Raw genomic sequence first — 22679 nt, 5'->3', positions numbered from 1 at the left:
CTTGTCCCGGTCGGCGTGCAAGCGCCACTGGCCGCCGCGTGCCCTCCTCCCCTCAATAACCGAGGGGCGGGAAGCGGCCGCAGCCAGGCTCCTGGGCGCGCACGCGTGGAGGGCGGTCTTTGAGCAGGTCTTGGCTCGCTAATGTCTGCTGTGGCCGTTCCTGACTAAACCGTGTTTGGGCCTTTGTTGCAGCCCGTTCCCCAGATCTTTCTGAGTGCAGGATTTAAAGTTGTTTCCCAGGCAGACATTTTAACCCCGGACAGCTGTAACTCGTGAGTTTGGTTTAGGTTGTGTGTTGTGGAGTCCTACAGCTGATGCAAGCAAAATCTCATTTAACCGTGGTTTTTACGTTCTGGATTTAGCCACACGTTGAAGACAGGCACCTGTGTTACATGCTGAGGAAATGTGAATTCCGAACATTTATCTGAGAACAGAAGGGAAAAGTCAGATTATTTGAAATCATCGCTAACACTGAATTTCATTACCTTGTCAGTTCACAAAATTTTTGATTTGTATTGCTGAAGTAACTTTCAATATTTCAAAGTAGGTGTAAGAGAAGGTTGGTTATAGCTATGTATCTTGCATTTCTATGGGTTCTATGAAACTATTGGGTTATATTTATTATGGTTCTTTTGCCACTTTTTTTTTCTTTCTGATTTTTAAAATGTTTGTTTATTTTGAGAGAGCTCTAGTTGGGGGGAGGGAGGAGCAGAGAGAGGAAAATGCCAAGCAGGCTCCATGCTCAGTGTAAAGCCCCAGGCTGGCTAGATCTCAATCCAGTGAAATGATGACCTGAGCTGAAATCAAGAGTTGGAGGACAAACTCATTGAGCCCCCAGGTGCCCCACATTTATCATGTTTTTAAAGTAAATTATTTCACTGTGTTTCTCTAAAATCTGTAAGTTCTCTGTTTCTTTTTTAGGTACCTTGTTGTCCTTAACTGACTTTCCCAGACAGGACTTTCAGGAGTATTTGATTTCCTTCCCAGAAAATATGGAAGACTGATTCCTGATATTCTCACACATTCTATGCTGTGATGTAAGCCTGATAGCAACTCTCACTTTTCAGAATGTGTCATTTGGTACATATATGGTGAAATGCTGGCTATGTACAACAGGTTTGCTAGGGATATGAGCTTCATGTAAAATCTCTGTCCTCAGAAAACTCTAAGCCAGGAGGAAGAGACAGGAAAACAATGGTTAGAATAGCCTGTGATGGGTTTTGGGTTAGAAATAAAGAAAAGTTGCTGTGGGAGTACAAAGAAATGCATAGTCTGTTAAGTGGGAAAGGGTTGATGTTGGAGTAGTTAAGTAAGTCTTCCTTGAGGAGGTGATACTTGAACTAAATCTGGAAGGATGACTAGAAGTTACTCATATAGAAAGGGAACCTTGTGAGCTAAGGAACGAGTGAGGGCCACCACATTAAGAGAGACAGGTTGTGCAGTATGACAAGTTTACTGTGCATTTGGAGAATAGTGGGATAAGATTACAGAGAGATCCAGTTAAGGATTTTGGACTTTACCTGGTTAGCAATTGGAACTCTTTATGAAGTTTTAAGTAGGGTAGCAACATGATGAAATTTAAATATACAAAGAACACTATCATTGGTTGAGATTTGAGGCAGGATATCAATTAGGTGGTTATTGCAGTAAATCAGGAAAGAAATGTTTAAGGGCTAAATAGAGGTCACAGGTGTAGAGAGGACTAGTATGAGAAATATTTACGTGGTAGGATAGATAGGACTGAGTGGCAGAATATAGAAAATGAGTAGAATTTTTAGGATAATTTCAGGATTTTTAATTTGGCTGTGTGAGACTGGATGAGCATGGCCTTTGGAGTCAAAATGCAGGTGTTTGTTCATCATGGACTAGTTTTGTGATCATGAATCTTGTGATCTTGATCTTGATCTTCTAAAACTTTCAAATTTCACTTGTGATAGAGGAATAATAGGGGTTTTGTGAGGACTAATGGGAATTATATGTATATACACACACACACACACACACACACACACCTCTATATAAAGTTGCTTACGGTAGCTATTTTTATTATCAAATATGGGAAAGTAGAGAACAATCTGAGATCAATTTGGGACATGTTTCTAAATGATGATATTTAGAAGGTTCTTGGAAATAAAGTCCTTTAGTCCAGAAAAAAAGTCTGATTAGGAGATATAGGTGAGGTAGAGGATGGTAAGGAAGCCAGTTAAAATAGAGTGTGACTTATTAGGAAGGAGGACACTTTTCTTAATGTTTACATTGGCGTGCTGATAAAATTATTCTTTGTGGCCCTTGATTGGTATTCTTCAAGTGCTTGTCATGAGTGAAGTACTATGATTGTTCTGTGTTGCATCCAGAAATACATAAGATATGATTACCTGAATTCAGAAGTTGTGCAGGTCAAGACAGGTTAGATAAACATCCCATGAGTGATGCAAGCCAAGTTCTTTAAAAATATAGGGGGAGGAAAGGATCATTCCTGGTTGAGTGATCAGAAGGGACCATGATACAAATGGCTTTGGAATGGAGTCTAGAATGATAGGAGGATTGCACTAGGAAGTAGAGTTGTACATAATGGGATTGCTGGCAAAGGAGGATTGAGGTTTTTGACTTCAGTCACTATGAACAGTGTGCTACTAAGAGAAATAGCAAAGTGAAATGGAGGGCATGGGAAGGGGCAGGATGATAAATTTTGTTTCACAACTATTCATCTTGAGATAGCTTTGACACTGATCGTTAGAAAAGCCTGTTTTAGGGGCATCTGGGTGTATCAGTCAGCTAAGCATTAGACTTTTTATTTTGCTTCAGATCATGATTTTTATCATGATCTCACTGTTTGTGAGTCTGAGCTCCACATTAGGCACTGCGCTGACAGCGAGGTGCCTGTTTAGGATTCTCTCTCTCTCTCTCTCTCTCNGGCCCTTCCCTGTTAGCTCATGTTCTCTCTCACCCCCTCAAATAAACTTAAAAAAAAAAAAAAAAAAAAGAAAAGCCTATTTTAATGTGGGAAGATAAGAGAGATCTCTGTTGTAGTTATAGATTTAGATGTTGGTATCATAAACAAGATAATCATTGGGGTAATAGCGTTGAGGGAAGAATTTTTTGCTTTTGCTTTGATAGTCAAGATGCTGGTGGGAGGACTGGATAAAGAAAGTAGGTGAAAGTTCGTAGGAGGAGGAGACATGGAGACATTGACCTGGGAGTTAGAGAAGAGAATGGGCAAAGGTGTAAACATTTTAAGAAACCAGAGGACACAGTGGGGTGGAGGAGGTATAATGTGTGTGAAAATAGAAGAGTTCATACTGTAGTCTGCCTTGACCTCAGTAAACTGGAAGATTGGGATGAAATTAGGGACTTGGGGAAGAAATAGATTTTGTAAGAGAAATTGTAGAGACCGAGGCAAAGATGCTGAGATTAATAAAGAGATTGCCCAGAGAGAGTAAAAGGTGAAGTGATGCTAAGTTTATACCCCAAAGTTTGATTTGTTTTTCTTAGATCCTTGGGATTCTCAAACTAAAGTAGAAGACCTCTTGAACCCAAGCCTGACCTGATTCTAGGCCATGGGTTAACCCCTGTGGAAGTAAGGATTAGAAGGTGAGGGTAGGGATAGTATTCATTCAGGTGTTTGGTGAAACTCAACGTAGTCAGAGTATCCTGGGATCTTTAAAATGTGTAAATCTTAAAACACTGTAATAAGTTGTATTCATTATCTTATTTACTTCTCACCAAAACCACATGATATTATTATCTCCATTTTTATAGATTAGGTGATTGAGTTCTAGATTTTAATTTTATTAGCATAGGAGCTAGGATATAATGAAAGTAGTGTGATTTCAGAGCCTGCTCTGTTAACCACTATTCTATATGACACTGTTCAATAGAACTATAATGTATGCCGTGTATAATTTTAGGTGTTCTCATAGTCATATTAAAATAAATTTTAAGAAGGAGTTAATTTTAATAATGAGGTAAGCCAATATTCAGAATATCATTTTATCCTGTAGTCCATGTAAGAACTTAATAAAAGTTTATATCATGTATTTTTTCATATTGAGCTTGAAACCTAGATTGTATTAGAACATCTCAATTTGGAGTAGCCACATTTCAGGTGCTCAGTAGGCACATTTGTCTCGTGGCTACCATGTTGGATAGTGCAGCTCTATACCCTCAGACCTATGTCCAGTCAGAACCTTGGGTAGAGTGTAGAGGGTGGCTTTTGCTTGTGATAGCACTAACTTGTGTGAATGGTATGAGAATGGAGTGGCGTAACCATCCACACTTTTCCTGTCTAGAATACCCTCCCAGCCCTTGAGAGCAACAAAAAAACCATTGAGAGGTGGTGGTTTACAGCTGCTCTCCCTAAAACTGTGTACTCCAAAACTAGCTCAAATATACAGCTTAATTAGAAGTTGATTATTAGTATTAAAAATTTCCAGCGTTCCATTCCATGATAATTCCACATCACAGTACTGTACATTTTCTATAGCCTTGTCATTTACAGAAAATTTCATATAGCTTGTTTATTTGAGCCTCACAACAAACCAGTGGGACACTATCTCCATTTACACGGGTACTGAATTGTTTTTACAGAGGGATGTAAGTGATTTGTTTCAGTTTACATGTAATAAAGATGAACTTCCAAACCTGTTTTTTTTTAGACTCCAATCTGGTATGTTTTTCTAGTGTACTAATCAGATTTGCCTTGTACAAAAGCATAATATAGTTATATTGCTTAGAACTCAATATGTTGGCCTCTTCCCAGAAATGCATCTCTTAAATTCCTATGTAATTGTTATAGTGGCTACTCTCCATTTCTTGTTTACCTATTCTTTACATGACTTTGCTGTTTACATCTTAATTTGCCTGAGAAAGAATCCTAAATGGATATCTTTTTATTTTATTTGTTGACATTGCTGTTTTGTTTGGATTTAGATTCCGTAGGGTCAAATCATGTGAGCATGTGAGTCATGGTAAATTAAAGAAGTACCTAGGGTTCCCCTCTTCCCATTTTTTGGTCTTGAATCTATAGGAAAATTGCACTCTGTCAGGCTAGTGTTTTTTCTTTTCCTGAAATCTCTTCCAAAATTAAGCATTAAGGCAAACCTTACTCCCTGCATGTTTTACATATGGGATTTCCATATGAGGTTTTTTTTTTTTATTTGTTTGAAAAGGTTTTATTAGACAAAGGGTTTATAAAATTTATTTTAAATTTTTTTTAGAGAGTGAGCAGGTGACAGGGGCACAGTGGGGGAGAGAGAATCTCAAGCAGGTTCCATGCTCTGTGCCAAGCTTGATAAGGGGGTCAGTCTCACAACTCTGGTATCGTGACCTGAGCCGAAATCAAGTCAGACACTCAACTGACTGAGCCATGCAGGTGCCCCTAGACAAAGGCTTTTTTAGCTAAAACAATTAGTGGCAAAGAGATTTTGGATATACAGTTGGGACTACATATAAAGGACCTTGAAGGCCAGCATAGAGATTTGAGCTTTATCTTGGGAAGCCCCGTGATTCAAATGAATTTTTAGGCATAGTAGTATAGAAGATAGCTATCTGTTATGTCTGAGATCTGAGTAGTTTAGGTTAACAGTAATGCTAGGACCTAGATACCCGAATTGCAGTAGAGTTCAATGACTGAAAAAGACATTGTAACTCATCAAAATGTATAGATGACTAATGATGTTTGAGACTGTCATTAAGGCTCGTGACTGACTGACATCCACATCCCAAGGATCCACCTGGTCATTCCTAGCCTGGTAGATCGTATATTACACGAATTATAGCACAATTTTTCTTATTGTTGTTTAATTATTACCATAGTGTGATGTACCAACTAACTTCTCTGTGCCTCAGTCTTATAAGATGGAGGTGAGAATTCCATCTATTTTAAAGAATATTGTAAGAAATAAATGATTTAATACTGTGTGTGTTTAAAATAGAATCTGGCATACTGGGAAGCTCAGTAAATGTGAGCTGCTATTAATTTGTTGTTACTATGAGATCTGTTAGGAATGTTTAATAATTTTTATTTTTACAACTTACATTTTATCTTTAGCTACTCTACAAAAAGCTAGAATGAAACAGTTGCCTGCAGCAACAGTGCGCCTTCTTTCAAGTTCTCAGATAATCACTTCAGTGGTCAGTGTTGTAAAAGAGCTCATTGAAAACTCCTTGGATGCAGGTGCTACAAGCATAGATGTTAAACTGGTGAGTGTCCCTGAGAAGCCAAATATCTTTAAAGCAAAAAAGGTCTGGGCAGATAAGTTCTCCTTAGAGCCATTACCTTTCTCTTTCTATGTATTAGTTAATTATTCATAGGACAGTGCATCTTTTATCTTGTTAAGAGTAAATTCTTAAAGACAAATTTTAATTTAAGTCAAGATCACAGTAATACTAAAGGAAAATTTAAAAGAAAAGTTATTCTTTAGGACTCCATCACCAAAAACATGAATCTAATTTGTCCGTATTTCCTACTGATTATTCTTGGTTATTCATATTTATTTGTTTTATGCTCATTTGCATTTTATCTTTTCCACAAACCTAATTTCAGAATTATTTCCCTTGTGTCATAGTTTTCACATTAAAAATTTTTAACTGCTATATATTAAATCATTTGAGTTAATGTGACTTATAATACTTCCTATGATCTATTACAATTAGTTTGCATCTCTACCTCCCTTATTATAAACTATTAGCTCATAGAGGTAAGGTGTATGTTTTTTCATTTTTGTGTCCTTCATACCTGGCCAGTGCCTGGTACATAAATGGTGAATAAATTGTTTGAGTGAATGTAGGAATACACTTTTTTATACTCTTCTAATTATCAGATATTTACAGTTAGTATGACAGCATAAGAAATAAGACTGATAAAAGTCTTTGTAGGAAAGAGACCTACCTTTATCACATATATATACACACACACGTGTTTATAGGGTGTTTATAGGTGTTATAGCTTACATATTTATGCGTGTTCTTTATGTATATATATAGATTTCACATATATATTTATGTTTATAGCTAATATAGAAAATACATATATATGTAGTTGTAATTGCTCCTTATAAAAACTTTGTGAATTATCTACTACTATACCTGTTTTATAAATAATTAAGGTTCTGAGAACTTTTGCAAAGTCCTATAATTAGTAAGAAGTAAATCAAATTGCAGTTTAGGTCTTTCTGTTTCTAAAACCAATTCAAGATCTTTGCTCTATGCTAGTGGTTGGTGCATCAGAATACTTTAATTACTAGGCCCTAGAATTGCGTTTGTAACAAGTTTCTAGTTGATGTTAAGAACTACTGTTCTAAACCATTTCAAACCTGTATTTGTTTCAAACAATATACAGTTGGCCCTTGAACAACACAGGCTTAAACTGCATGAGTCCACTTTGATGTGGATTTTTTATCTGATAGATATAATACAGTACCATAAATGTATTTTCTTTTCCTTATGATTTTCTTAATGCCATTTTCTAAATTTACTTTATTGTAAGAATATAGTATACTATATATATAACATACAAAATATGTGTTGACTTTTTGTGTCATTGGTGAGACTGCTAGTCAATATCAGACTATTAAGAGGAGTCTAGGAACATGGCGGAGTAAGAGGACCCTAAGCTCACCTAATCACACAGATACAAGTAGATAACACTCACATTGGTGTAAATAGCCTGGAATAGACTCAGAGCCTGGCACTAGAAACTCCACAACTAAAGGTAGAGAAGAGGCTACATTGAAGAGGGTAGGAAGGGCAGAGATGCAGTGGGGAGTGCTCCATGGAGGAGAGAAAGCTGAAGGCATGGAGAAAGAAGAGAAATAGATTATATTGCACTAGGCAGCCTGCATGAGGAAGATGAATCCCCATAATACGTGGCTTTGAAAGCCATAGGGGCTGAATTCCATGAATTCTTAAAGTCAGCAGGATTTAAAGCCTGGAATTTTAAGAGTCTCATGCTCTACTGACAAAGCTAGCCCTCCGGCACTTTAAAGCTTGGAATTTTAAAAAGCCACATTCTGGGAGAGCCTGGATAACAATAAGAAATGGAGTCCCTGCCCTTAAAGAGAGCACAACCAACAGTCCTTGGAGTTATAGCATAGAAACAACAGTTTGAAAATGGGAGGGAGAGTAGTTTACTTATTCCAGAGTGTGTCCCAGACAGCAGGGATCACTGAGGGACTCCTCCAGGAACAAAGGAATGGACAAACACCATTTCTCTCCCATACCCCCCAGTATAAACACATAGCCACCTATGAGAACCAACATGGCACTGACACTACCTAATTTGCTTACACCATGGCCCCTGTCCGAACACTGCACTTTAAGAGATCCACACTTCACACTTATGCCTCAGTTGTGACATTTTGAGTCCCCTTTCCCAGAAGACCAGCACAGACCTTCCCAACACTGTATCTCCCAACCTATGCGCTTTGTGGGCCCCCAGTCCAGCAGTGGTGGCAGGTCTCATTTTGCAAATAGACCAGCACTCGTCTTGTTAAAACCCACGCCAAATACTGGTAGGTCCAAATACTACCCACAACAGGCAAAGAGAGTCTTCAAGGCCCTGCAGCAAAGGAAAAAGTGGCCAGGATACAATAGCAGGGCCCATGAAACACATAGGAGACACCCCTGAAGTGACAGGTTCTGATGAATAGGGGACACTGCACTCTAGAACACTACAGGACCTTTTCTTCAAAAGGCCATTGATTTCAAAAGGCCATTGCAGGGCCAAACCACAGCAAGAAACTTAGGTGAAACAGATACAAGTAATATACCTGATAGAGAATTTAAAGTAATGATCATAAAGACACTAGACTTGAGAAAAGAGTGGAGGACATCAGTGAGATCCTTAACAAAGAGATAAAAAAAGAACCAGAGATGAAGAACACAGTAAATGAAATTTAAGAAACAATAGATGGAATAATAGTAGGCTAGAGGATGCAGAGGAACAAGTTAGCATCTGGAGCATAGAGTCTTGGAAAGTAATCAAGCTGAACGGTGAGAGAAAAAAATATTCAGAATGAGAATAGACTTAGAGAGCTCAGTGACTCCATCAAGCATAAAATTTGTACTATAGGTATCCCAAAAGAAGAAGAGAAAAGGGGGAAGAAAACATATTTGAAGAAATAATAACTGAAAATGTCCCTAATCTGGGGAAGGAAACAGAGGTCCAGGTGCAGAAGGCTCAGAGATCTCCCAAAAGAATCAACCCAAGGAGGCATACATAAAGACATATAGTAATTAAAATGGCAAAAAGTAGTGATAAAAAGAGAATTTAAAAGCAGTAAGAGAAGAAAAGATAGTTACATACAAAGGAAATCCCATAAGGTTATCAGCAGGTTTTTCAGCAGAAACTTGGCAGGCCAGAAGGGAGTGGCATGATACAGTCAAAGTGCTGGAAGGAAAAAACCTGCAGCCAAGAGTACTTTATCCATCAAGGCAATATTCAGAATAGAATGAAAGAGTTTTCCCAAACAAACAAAAGTTAGAGGAATTCGTAACCACTAAACCAGCCCTATAAGAAATGTTAAAGGGGAGTCTTTGAGTGGAAAGGGAAGAGCATAAGTAGCAGTAAAAAAAAAAAAAAAAGCTGGGAAGCACTAATGCGGTAAAAATAAGTATATCTTTAAAAACCCGTCAAGAGTGGGGTACCTGGATGACTCCGCTGGTTAGGTGGCCGACTTCAGCTCAGGTCATGATCTCATAGCTTGTGAGTTCGAGCCCTCTCATTTGGGGCTTTATGCTGACATCTCATAGCCTGGAGCCTGCTTCAGATTCTCTGTCTCCCTGTCTCTCGACCCCTCCCCTGCTCACATTCTGTCTCTGTCTGTCTCTCAGAAATAAACATTAAAAAACTTAAAAATCAATCAGCAGATTCACAAAAGGATGTAAAATATGACATCGTATACCTAACACATTGTGGAGAGAAAAGAAAGGGTTCAGACTTAAGCGACTATCAGTCAACTTAATATAGACTGCTGTATGCAAAAGATGTTATATACAGACTAAATGGTAACCACAGATATAAAACCAGTAATAAGTATGCAAAAAATAAAGAGAAAAGAATACAAGTATATAATTTTAAAGAAAGCCAGCAAACCTTGAAAGAGAACAGGAGAAGAAAGGATTAGAGAAGAACTACAAAACAAGTAACAAAATGGCAGTAAATACGTATCAATATTACTTTGAATGTAAATGGACTAAATGTTCAAATCAAACAATTAGGCTGATGGAATTGATTAAAAACCCAGACCAGTGTATTTGCTGCCAACAAGAGACTCATTTCAGACCTAAAAACATCTGTAGATTGAAAGTTGGGGATGCAGAAACATATTTCATGTAAATGGATGTCAACGCTGAGTTAGCAATATTTATATTGAACAAAATAGACTTTAAAACAAAGACAGTAACGAGACAGGGACACTCTAATTGTAAAGGGGACAATTCAGCAAGAAGATGTAACAACTGTAAATATTTATGCACCCAACATAGCACTTAAATGTGTAAAATAGTTAAAAACAAAGGGACTAATAGTAATAAAATAATGTAGAGGACTTTAACACCTCACTTACATTAGTTGACAGATAATCCAGGAAAATCAATGGAAACAGTAGCTTTGAGTGACACACTGGACCAGATAGATTTAACAGATATATTCAGAACATTCTGTTCTAAAACAGCAGAATAGACTTCCTTTTTACATTCCATCCTAAAGCAGCAGAATACACCTTTTTTTCAAGTGCCCCTGGCACATTCTCCAGAATGGATCACATATTAGGACACAAAACAAGTGTCAACATTCAGAAAGAATGAAGTCATACCATGCATCTTTTCCAATCATAATGCAATGAAACCAAATATCAACCACAAAAAACAATCTGGAAAGAACACAAATACATAGAGGTTAAATAACAGGCTACCAGACAATGAATAGGTCAGCCAAAAAAAGCAGAGGAATTAAACAAACAAACATGGAGGCAAATGAAAATAAAAGTGCAACAGTCTAAAATCTTTGGGATGCAGCAAGAGGGGATCTAAGACAGAAGTTTATAGCAATACAGGCTTACCTCAAGCAAGAAAAAAACAATCTAACCTTATACCTAAAGGAGGTAGAAGAAGAAGAAACAAGACCCAAAATGAGTAGAAGAAAGGAAATATAAAGATTAGAGGAGAAATAAATGACACAAACTAAAAAAGAAATAAAATGGTCAATCAATCCAGGAGTTGGTTTTTAAGAAAAGATTAGAAAGGTTGGTAAACCTCTAGTCAGACTCCTCAAAAAAGAAAAAGGACTTGAAATAAAATTACAAATGAAAGTGGAGAAATAACCAATACCACAGAAAAACAGAATATTAAGGCAAGAGTATATGCCAACAAATGGGACAACCTAGAAGAAAGAGAGAAATCCCTAGAAACTCACAAACGACCAAAAACTGAAAAAGGAAGATATAAAAAATTTGAACAGACTGATCACCAGCAATGAAATCAAATCAGTAATCAAAAAACTCCCAACAAACAAAAATTGCAAATGAACTGGCTTCACAGAGGAATTCTTCTAAGCATTTCAGGAGTTAATACCTATTCTCAAACTATTCCGCAAAATAGAGGAAGGAAAGCTTCCAAAATCATTCAGTAAGGTCAGCGTTAGCCTGTCACCAAAGCCAGATAAAGACACCACCACCACAATTAAAGAGAACTACAAGCCAAAATCTCTGATGAATATAGAGTCAAAATCCTCAACAAAATATTAACAAAGTGAATCCAACAGTACATTTAAAAAAGCATTCACCACAGGGATGCCTGGGTAGATCGGTTGGTTAAGCATCTAACTTCAGCTTAGGTCATGATCTTGTGGTTTGTGAGTTCAAGCCTCATATTGGGCCATCTGCTGTCAGCATAGAGCCCACTTTGGATCCTCCACCCCTCCTTCTCCCTGCCCCTCCCCCTGCACTGTCAAAAATAAACATTAAAAAAAATTATTCACCATGATCAAGTGGAATGTATTCTTGAGTTGCAAGGGTGTTTCAATATTTGCAAATCAGTCAATGTGACAGATCAATAAGAGAAAGGATAAAAACCGTATTATTTCAATAGATGCAGGAAAAGTATTTCACAGAGTACAACATCCATTCTTGACAAAAGCCTTCAGTAACAACAATGGAACCATTGACAAAGTAGGTGTAGACAGAACATACCTCAGCATAATACAACTGACATGATACTCCATGGAGGAAAAACTGAGAGCTTTGCCCCTAAGGTCAGGAACAAGACAAGGATGTGTACTCTCACCACCTTTATTCAACATGTTGCTGAAAGTCCTAGGTACCAGACAGTAGGTAGCCCGACAACAGAAAATAATAAAAGCATCCAAATTGGTAAGGAGGAAGTAAAACTTTCACAATTTGCAGATGACATGATACTGTATTTTAAAAACCCTAAAGACTCCACCAAAAACTACTAGAACTAATAAATGTATTCAGTAAAGTCACACAATACAAAGTCAATGAACAGAAATGTTTCATTTCTATATACTAATAATGAGGCAGCAGAGAGAAATTTCCCAAAAATCCCATTTACAACTGCACCTAAAATAATAAGGTACCTGGGAATAAACTTAACCATGGAAGTGAAAGAGTTATGAAACAAAGATGAAAGATACTGAAAACATAAAGAATGGAAAAGCATTCCATGTTTATGGGTTAGGAGAACAAATGTTGTTAAAATGTTTATGCTATCCAAAGCAATCTACAAATTTAATGCAATCTCTATCAAAATACCAAAAGCATTTTTCACAGAACCGGAATAAACAGTCTTAAAATTTGTATAGAACCACAATGACCCCAAATAGCCAAAGCCGTCTTGAAAAAGAAGTACAAAACTGGAAGGATCACAATCACAGACTTCGAGTTATATTACAAAGCTATAGTAATCAAAACAGTATGGTACCGACAAAAATAGACCTATACATCAATAAAACAGAATAGAAAACCCAGAAGTAAACCCATAATTTTATGGTCAATTAATCTTCCACAAAGGAAGCAAGAAAATGCAATGGAGAAAAGATAGTCTTTTCATCAGATAGTGCTCAGGAAACTGGACAACTACATATGAAAGAAGGAAACCGCACCATTTTCTTAAGTCATACACACAAATTCAAAATGGATTAAAGACCTCAATGTGAGACCTGATACCATAAACTCTTGTAAGAATACAGGCAGTAATTTGTGTGACTTTTGCTGTAACAACATTTTTTCTAGATATCTTTCTTGAGACAAAAGTAAAAGTAAAAGTAAGCTATTGGTACAATATTCACAATAAAAAGCTTCTGCACAGCAAAGAAAATAAAACTAAAAGGCATCCCAGCAAATGTGCGAAGATATTTGCAAATGGCATATTGAAAATATATAGAGAACTGCAGCAACTCAACACCAAAAAACCCAAATAATCCAATTAAAAAATAGGCAGAAGACATGAAAAGACATTTTTCCCAAAGAAGACATACAGATGACCAACAAACATGAAATGATCAATATCACCATCAGAGAAATGCAAACCAAAACTGCAGTGAGAAATCACTTCACACCTGTCAGAATGGCTAAAATCAACAACACAAGAAACAGCAAATGTTGAGGAGGATGTGGAGAAAAAGGAACCCTCTTGCACTGTTAGTGGGAATGCAAACTGATGCAACCACTGTGGAAAACAGTATTGAGGTTCATCAAAAGGTTAAAAATAGAACTACCCTATGATGAAATAGGTGAAGGATTAAGAGTACACTTATCTTGATGAGTACCAAGTAATATATGGAACTACTGAATCGCTGTATTGTACACTTGCAGCTAATATAATGCTGTTAACTACACTAGAATTAACATTTTTAAAAAATAATAGTCTATTAGAAACTATACATGGAGTTTTGACAATGTGGGAGTCAGCACTCCTAATCCCTATGTTCAAATGTTAACGTATTATAAACTATAAACATGGAAAAATTTATTAAATCCAAATACAGGCTATTTATATATTTTTAGGCATTTCATATGCTATAGTGACTGATTCTGATTAGAATACAATTGATAATAAATGGGATTAGATGATTATATTTGACATATTTCACTCCTGAATCTTAGGCAGGCAGACATATTTCTTATTCTTAAAATTCTCTGGAAGAAAAGCATGGTTTTAAAAATAGTGTTAGGAAGCCAACAGAAGTCCTCTGATAAAAGTAAAGTACACATTTTTATCTGGCTATATATTTTAGTATCTTGATATTTACCCGTTTCTGCTTTGTAGGGTTTTAAAATAAATGACTATTTTGCTGTACATGATAAGACCTGTTTTATTACGATTTCATTCAATAGTAACTATCCTGACTAGGAATGTTTTCATAATTAAAGTTGATCTTATTTTAAAAATTTAATCAGATCTTTATATTATTTTACTCACATGCCTGGAGTTGTATTTGTACTGCAAGATTGATGTTTCTGTAGTTAATGATTTTTCTATAAAATGAAGCAGCCAAACTGTTTCCGGGATGTTAATTGTGGATCGAGAGAGATGAGGAACTAAATCTTAAGGGTCTCCCTCTAACACCTTGCATATCTAATTTACCTAAAAAGCACTTACACAGTATTACTTAAATTCAGCTTACTAAAAAGCTGTATTATTTTAAAATACTAGAGTGATTGTAATTGTAGGATGATCTCTATAGGGTTTCAGATTTTGTTTTTGAACCTTTTTTTAAATGTTTATTTTATTTTGCAAGAGAGAGAGCAGGCAGAGAGAGGGAGAAAGACAGAATCCCAAGCCCCAATGTGGGGCTCGAACTTGGAAACTGAGATCATGACCTGAGCTGATATCAAGAGTCGTGCACTTAACCAGCTGAGCCACTCAGGTGTCCCTAGATTTTGTTTTTGTTATGTATGTATACTTTTAGTATTAAGCTACAAATACTAAGCTATGAATTGAGTTGTTTCTTTCCCCCTAGTTTTTCAAGTAAAGAACTCACAGAGATTGCCAAATTAATGTATTTTCTCTGCATTTTGTCTGTTCAGTGACTATTTGCTAAAAGAAGTTTAGGAAGTTATAATGCAGTAAATATTTAAAATTCTTACGAAAACAGTAAATAGTTAAAGGGAGAAAGTATTGATAAGTATTAAAAAGTTGAATAAGGATAATTGCTAGACTCTTGGTGGGTAGAATCAGGTGCTGTTTTTGAAGGAGATAGTATTCACTTTTGTGTTTTTGAGAGATTATATATGCAAAAGCATATATAATTTAGTAGAATTTTCTTAGTTTAAATGTAAATTTAAACACAAATATCCATGGTGCTGAAACAGTTCAAGGAAACCTTAAAGATTAGACTGACTTCTTTATTTTACAGTTGAATCTGAGTCAAGGGAAAACAAGGGACTTGCCCATTGTACCATAGGTAGGAATTGATAGAGTTAAGAATTTGAACTGTCACTTTCTTAATATTAAGAATCCATGAAAGGTAAATAAATGACACAACTGTTTTTCTTGTGTGTTTCTGTTTCTGTGACAACAGGTTACTGTATATACTAAAAGTATTCTTTAACTTTTTATAGGAGAACTATGGATTTGATAAAATTGAGGTGCGAGACAATGGTGAGGGTATCAAGGCCACTGATGCACCTGTAATGGCAATAAAATACTACACCTCAAAGATAAATAGTCATGAAGATCTTGAAAATTTGACAACTTATGGTTTTCGTGGGGAAGCCTTGGGGTCCATTTGTTGTGTTGCTGAGGTAAGATAATTTATATTGACTTTTTTAGTGATTTCACACTCAGAGAATGGTAGCATTAAGAGGAAATTAACCCAGTATTTGGCAGAGTATAGAATTTTTTTTTATTGTAGTAGAATATACATAACATAAAATTCACCTTTTAAACCATTTTAAGTGTACAGTTCAGTGGTTTAAAGAGTGTATAGCTATCATTGCCATCCATTTCCAGAATTTCTTCATCACTCCAAACTGAAATCCATTAATGGTCAGTCCCAATGGGGACTCCACCTCCAATCCCTTGTAATCACTATTCTACTTTCTGTCTCTGTGAATTTGACTAATGGAGTCATATAATATTTGCCCTTTTGTGTCTGGCTTATTTCATTTAGCAAAACGTCTTCAAAGTTAATACATGGTATAACATGTATCAGAATTTTATTTCTTCTTAAGGCTGAATGATCCTTCACTGTATATGTAAATCATGTTTTTGTTTATCCCTTTATTTGTTGATGGACATTTGGGTTGTTTCCACCTTTTGGCTATTGAGAATAATGCTGCTGTGAATGTGGGTGTGCAAATGTCTGTTGAAGTCCCAGCTTTCACTTCTTTTGTGTAAAAACCCAGAAGTGGAATTGCTGTATAATATGGTAATTCTGTCTGATCTTTTGAAGAAAGGCAAAGTGTGTTTTGCAACGTTAATATTTTTTTTAAGTTTATTTATTTTAAGAGAGAGCATATGAGAGAATAGAGGAGGAGCAGAGAGAGAATCCCTGAGCCAAAATCCAGAGTTGGACGCTTAATGAACTGAGCCACCAGGCGCTGCTACAGTGTTAATGTTTATACAAAGAAAAAGTACTCTAATGACCCATTGACTTTGAAAAAAATGTATTAAATAAAATTAAACCGCTGTTTTAACTAGAAGCTCTTCTCAGAGACTTTACTATATATGGTTCATTGTGAATCTCTAAGAGTGATGGCTTATAGTAGTTACATTTCCCTACCTGTACTTGACTATGAAACCCTTTTATTGATAAGCATGTCACTGTTTTATTGTTGTTGTTGTTGTTGTTGTGCTGTGGATCCCACTCTGGAAATACCACTAGTCAATGCAGATAGATTGATTCTAGAGATGTGAATTGACTTGTTCTAAACCCTCGCTAATCAGAAGAAGACTGGACCCCAGAACTTTGCCCTCCTGATCCTGGTTAGGTGCCTTCAGTGTCAGTAACCCCTCATTTCAGTGCCTGACCAACTTGTTTGCATAGTGCCAATTATACTTCACTGCCTCTGCAATAGATTTCATAACTAGTGTGAGACAAATCCTAGCTAAAACTTTGTCCATTTCCATGTGTCTCGCTTATATTTGGTCACACTACTCTGTAGTAGGTTCTTTGTGCTCTACTGTTACTCTGTATGTTGGGCTTTCTTTTACAGTGTGATGGTATGTTTACCATGTGTGCTCGCTGGCTGCATATCCCTGCATTTGTGCTTTGGCTTGTAGACTCCATTTGGGTGAGAAGGCTCAGGTACAATTAAATGATAGGACTTTGTACCCATTGTCCCAGAAAAGTGTCATGTATATGAGATAATATAGCTCTCTTGTCATCCATTCTTTGGACACCTGTTAGGTAGCCAGCCTCATCTCCCCATGAGTCATATAATCTCCATGCTTATTGTGGTCTTCCCTTTTTCCTTCTGCCTTAAAGCGCTGGCATAGTGTAGATTTTCTCCATTTTTTTTGTGATGAGTTCTAGCCCAGTATCCTTCTCTTTGACTTTGGGGCTCTGTAAGGTGATGCCTAACTAACAAAGAAAAATTGTGGGTAGAGGAGGATGTGGAGTTTAAAGTGGGAGAGTTTACTATTCTAGTACTTGTGGAAGGACTAGGGGCCCTTGTGTGTTAGAATCCAGATGTTCAGAAATTGGTAAAGGAGAAAAGGCCTTGTCCATCCTTATGTGCATTCTGCTTAAACCGTCTATCCAAAATCTAGCATCCCCTGTGCTTCCCCTGTCTATCTCAACACTTTATATTTAGAGTTCACTGAGTCTCCAGATACATTTCAGGGAAGAGCACCTAGAGGGTTCAACTAACTGGACATTGCCCTTTTTCCTCCCTAGAAACTGTATCCGGGAACCTATAGCACTGGGATCTTGTAGAAAGTGTTTGTCTCTAAAATGGGGTCAGATTTGTATCTGACCTCTCAGACTCCCAGTATTAGCACATACTATTGTTTGAGCTCTTGGTAGCTATTTTAGAAATCATACAATTTATTTGAGAACATAATTGTTTGATTTTTTAGCTGTTGTCCAAACATGTTAGTCTTTAAGGTATATTTTGCCGGAGTATTGTTAAATAATATGTAATTCAGCTTTTCTGGGTTTTTAAAAATTATTTAATTTTTTTGACTGTAGCTGGTACACAATGTTACATTAGTTTTGGGTATGCAGCATAGTGATTTGATAAGTTTATACATTATATTGTTCACTACAACTGTAGCTAATATGTCGACATATCGCTTTTACAGAATTGTTGACTATAATCCTTATGCTGTGCCTTTTATTCCCCATGACTTAATCATTCCGTAATTAAAGCCATTATCTTCTTTCACTCAGAGGTGGAATCTAAGGGGGAAAAACCCACAAATGAATAAACAGGAAAAAAAAGGCATTTCTGTATTTTCTACTAGATACATATAACCTTTCAGAACTGAAATTGGTTATTATCAGCTTTGTCTACTAGGTGGCAGCACTGTACCTAGTCTTTTAAAATAACATGGTAATAAGCCATATGATGTATTCAAATCTTTACTGTAGTTCTGATTTTAAATGGCAGTTTTGCAAGTCTGTCCAGTGGTGCTCTCTATTTTGTTTCTTTATTTGATTAGTTAGGCCCACTTGATATCCAAGTTTATCATTTTGTCTTTTGTTTCATTTTTGACGCATTTGAATGCCTTGGATATAAATAATTTGTTTACCAAAATTACCAGAGGAGTAAAGGAACTGTCAAACTATCAGCATAATACAAAACTGTAAACTTTTTAAAAATTATATTCAGTTAACACATTGTAATGTCAGGTGTTTATCTTACAGAACATTAACAGCATTTTATGTAAATCTCTTTTTTTGTAAATCTTTGGGAAACCCACACATAGGGGTGTGTGTGTGTATATATATATTTTACATAGGTATATTCCAGGTCAAGATATATACTGTGACCAGCACCCCTGAAGGTTCTCTCATGCCCTGTCCCAGTTAATATTTCTCAAAGGTAATAGCTATTTTAACTTATGTCAACATAGATTAGTGAACTTGATCTAAATGAAATCCTACAGTATATATTATTTTGTCACAGATATTTTGATGATGATTTTAGGTTGTTTCTGAAGGCCAGAGGATCATCAAAAAATTGAGAACTGGAAGGGATCCTGGTAGTAGTAGTGGCCCCTGGTTCACTGGCATATCCCGCATGTCAGGACTGACCACTCATCCCCCTAGCTGCCAAGCGTTGGTGACTGAAGGCTCAAAGCTAAGTCTCTCTCTGGTGATTGCCCTTACCTCAGCTATACAGCGGTAACTTACCATATTGTGCAGGGCAACCTGCATCCAATGACTGACTAATGAGAGGTTAATAAAGTTTTTATTCCAATTTAGAACAACTCTGCCATGCTATCTCTGGTCCAGAGTGGCTGGCCCCACCCTCCCTCCCCTGCCAGGGTCAGCCAAGTCCTTGATTGTGACCGCAGAGCCCCACTTCTCTTTCTATCCTGTCCTCATAGGTGATCATCTCGGGAGCATCCTCTGTGAACTTCTGCTCACTGGTCTCTATCTCAGTCCGCTTCATGAGTAGGCCACCCTAAAATGTAGGTCTTCTATGGTTCTGTCTCCTCATATTATTGATAAGGAAACTGAGGTCTTATGTGGCCATACGCTATGTCTGTCTTTTTACTCCAACTTCAAAATATAGTCTAATAATCAGTAACTGTTTCATTGTCTGTTGTTTGCAGTAGTAGTTCACTTTAGAAGAACTGTGCATAGTGCAGTACATGGATTATGAAAATCGTGACCTATTTAGGGACATATAATGTGTCCATGGCAAAGCCAAGAATTCATTTCCAACATCATGTCTCCCAGTACTGAATTTTCCACAGGAGGTCATACTACTTTCTTACTAGCATGGTTGGAGAGATATTTATTAGTTTAAAATTACTTCATATGAAAATAATAAATGTACTCAGGCCTGCAGTGGTAAGCTCAGTAGATGATATCAAGGAGTAGTCAAGTTGAAACTTATATGAGAGGATTCTGGATATTATTTCAGACACACGGGAAGTAATATATGCTTGTTAAGGCCAGTTAGATTTAAAAAATTGTTATTCAGGAATATTGTTACTAATATTAATGAGTGCTTTTTGGAGTGAATAGTTTACTTTTTAAATTTAATGAGTATTCTTTACCACTCAGAAAGAAAGTTTTATTTATAGAAGTTGCATATTTATTTTAAAGGCTCCAATTTATTTTGAAAATCTTAGGACAGAGATTACAGTTACATAATAAAAATTAGTGATTTGGTTATTTTATCTGCCGGCCAAACTGATGCAGATAATTTTTTTTAATGCTATAATAGTTTTATTAATAACACACCATAATAAAGACAACACACAGAATAATGAATGGGGTGCCCCAGAGCCACCTGAGGTAGGAAAACATTTTTCCTGTAATATCAAACATTGAAAAAAAGNTTCTTGGATCAGTTCCAGTAGGCTTCTGGTGGAGTCTGTTGGATTTTCTATGTAGAGTATCATGTCGTCTGATGCAGAGAATTTTTAAGTCATAAAGATACAAATCATCTCAGGCCTAGTAGATTGATAATATGTATCTGGAATATAGTTTTGTCACACTATTAAGTGGCCATCACCCAAAATTGTTGAAAGGTTTTTTTTAATTAAAGATGTTAATAATTTTAGTTACAAAAAGAAAAATAGGTTTTTAGCAAAATTGGAGGAATTTAAAACATATCTAATTCTATTTTCTTTATTGACATATTTAAAAGCCTGGGCAGCTTTCCTAATTTGTCAATTTTAAAATGAGGTCCAGTCTTGGAATTAAAGAGTCCAAAGGAGTAAAACACTGTTTTTGTACTTGCAGAATATCCTGTTGGCATTTAAAAATGGAATTACTGCTTGATAAATCCATGATGAATGCATCAGTTACTGACATAAATTGACTGATACTGGCTTTCTTTAAAATCTTGAAATTTTTTTTATTGTTTGTAGAGCAGTAATTTGGAGATACTTGTTTTCTCCAGCGTTAAATTCCTGGTACTGATTGCTAATGACTAGAATGAGTGAGAGATAGTGAAAATTCTGTTTTGAGCTGTTCATAAATTTTTTTGTGAAGATTTTGTATATATTCTTATCACATAAAAAAACATAAAAGATTTTATTTCTTTTGAAACAAAAGAATATTGATTTATTTATATTTATTGAAAAATGATCTTTTTCTTTTCCAAAGAAATGTTTAAGAAACTCCTAAGTTTTTTGAACCATGTTTTAAATGGAGGCTAAGTTACACCTCAGTTTTAGGAGAAATATGGAACAGTTTTGTTTTCTTAATATCAGAACAAACTCTGAACAAAAAGTCAGAACCCTAATTCTCAAGTGTTTGCATAAGAGCCTTGGCCAAAGGCATAAAGCAGGTTAACGTTTCTGAGAGTCACTAAGTGAGAATAATGATTTGAGAGTCCATTGAAATAGTACATATTAAAGTATGTTTAATATGGTCATGTGCCATGTAAATGAAAGTTCTTTTCACTCTGGACTTGAATGTGAAAAGTAAGTATATGTACCTTTATCATAAAGTTGATAACATCATCATACTTGCTCATCCCCTTGTTGACAAGCAGTATTTCACCTTACTTTTCAGAGTTTATGCAGACAACTCAGCATTTTTGGGAAATTCTTTTTAAGGTTTAACAGACATTCCTACGTAAATTCTTTCTATTTCTCACAAAAGGTATTCTGTAGCACAAGTTATTTTCTCTTGTTTTTCCCTCCAAAGAATTAACAGAGGTGCCAGCCATACTTTGTATAACACTCATGTTTATTGATTCATTCCCCCATTTTTAAATTAGTTACAGTGTGCTGAGTATTACTCTGATCTATGAAGTTTATTTTACATAATTTTGTGATGAGATTACATCACTTGTGGGTTTGTTTTTGTTTTAAATTTCATTAAACTTCCATGGCTCAAAGAGGGCAGAATGAGAAGCTATACCATTCTGGTTTTGTTTTTTGTTTTTTTTTTTTTTTTTTTTTATGTTTTATTTATTTCTGAGAGAGAGAGAGCATGAACAGGGGAGGGTCAGCGAGAGAGGGAGATACAGAATCTGAACAAGCTCCAGGCTCTGAGCCAGCTGTCAGCACAGAGCCCGACTTGGGGCTTGAATCCACGAACCATGAGATCATGACCTGAGCCGAAGTCGGACGCTGAAATGACTGAGCCACCCAGGCGCCCCACATTCTCTTTTAAAGATGAAAGTTGAGACTTCCTTAATTGTGGGCCCCCATAGCTGTTGCTAGCATCATTTTGATGTTTTCTGCCTCCTCTTCCACAGTGTAGAGTACCTTCTATGTTCTTTAGAGCCATGGTGGTAGAGGTGTCATTAGAATAGGCACAGAAACTTTTGAAGAATGGGGTAGGTATCCTGCTTTCTAAAGTGTAACCTCCTCACAGTTAATAGAACTCTGTTCTAAGGAGAAAAGCCAAGGCCAATATTTCCTGTTGCTAGTCTCCCTCAGTGAAGTATTTGGGAGAAGGTTATGAAGTTAGAGCTCTTATATTGGTGTACAACTATGCATAGGCGGGCAGACTCACAACACAGAAAGAAAAATACATTTCATTGATCTAGGCAAAATTGATATTTCAGCTTAATATGAAG

The 22679-nt window shown here is 36.3% G+C and overlaps 1 protein-coding gene across 1 annotated transcript in view; it reads left to right on the top strand.

The window, feature by feature from the left end:
* The window catches only part of PMS1 (PMS1 homolog 1, mismatch repair system component), a 94555-nt gene that overhangs the window by 163 nt on the left and 71713 nt on the right, over positions 1-22679 (top strand). The window contains exons 2-4 of the mRNA XM_077780205.1: positions 922-1037; positions 6050-6201; positions 15582-15764. Of these exons, the coding sequence (XP_077636331.1) occupies positions 6070-6201; positions 15582-15764 (315 nt within the window). The 5' untranslated portion in view covers positions 922-1037; positions 6050-6069. The remainder of the gene's footprint in view (positions 1-921; positions 1038-6049; positions 6202-15581; positions 15765-22679) is intronic.

Source organism: Crocuta crocuta, unplaced genomic scaffold (assembly GCF_008692635.1).
Source record: "Crocuta crocuta isolate KB4526 unplaced genomic scaffold, BGI_CrCroc_1.0 scaffold38, whole genome shotgun sequence".
In the NCBI taxonomy this organism is placed as follows: Eukaryota; Metazoa; Chordata; class Mammalia; order Carnivora; family Hyaenidae; genus Crocuta; species Crocuta crocuta.
The sequence above is the reverse complement of the archived record's forward strand: the minus strand, read 5'-3'. Positions and strand labels throughout refer to the sequence as shown.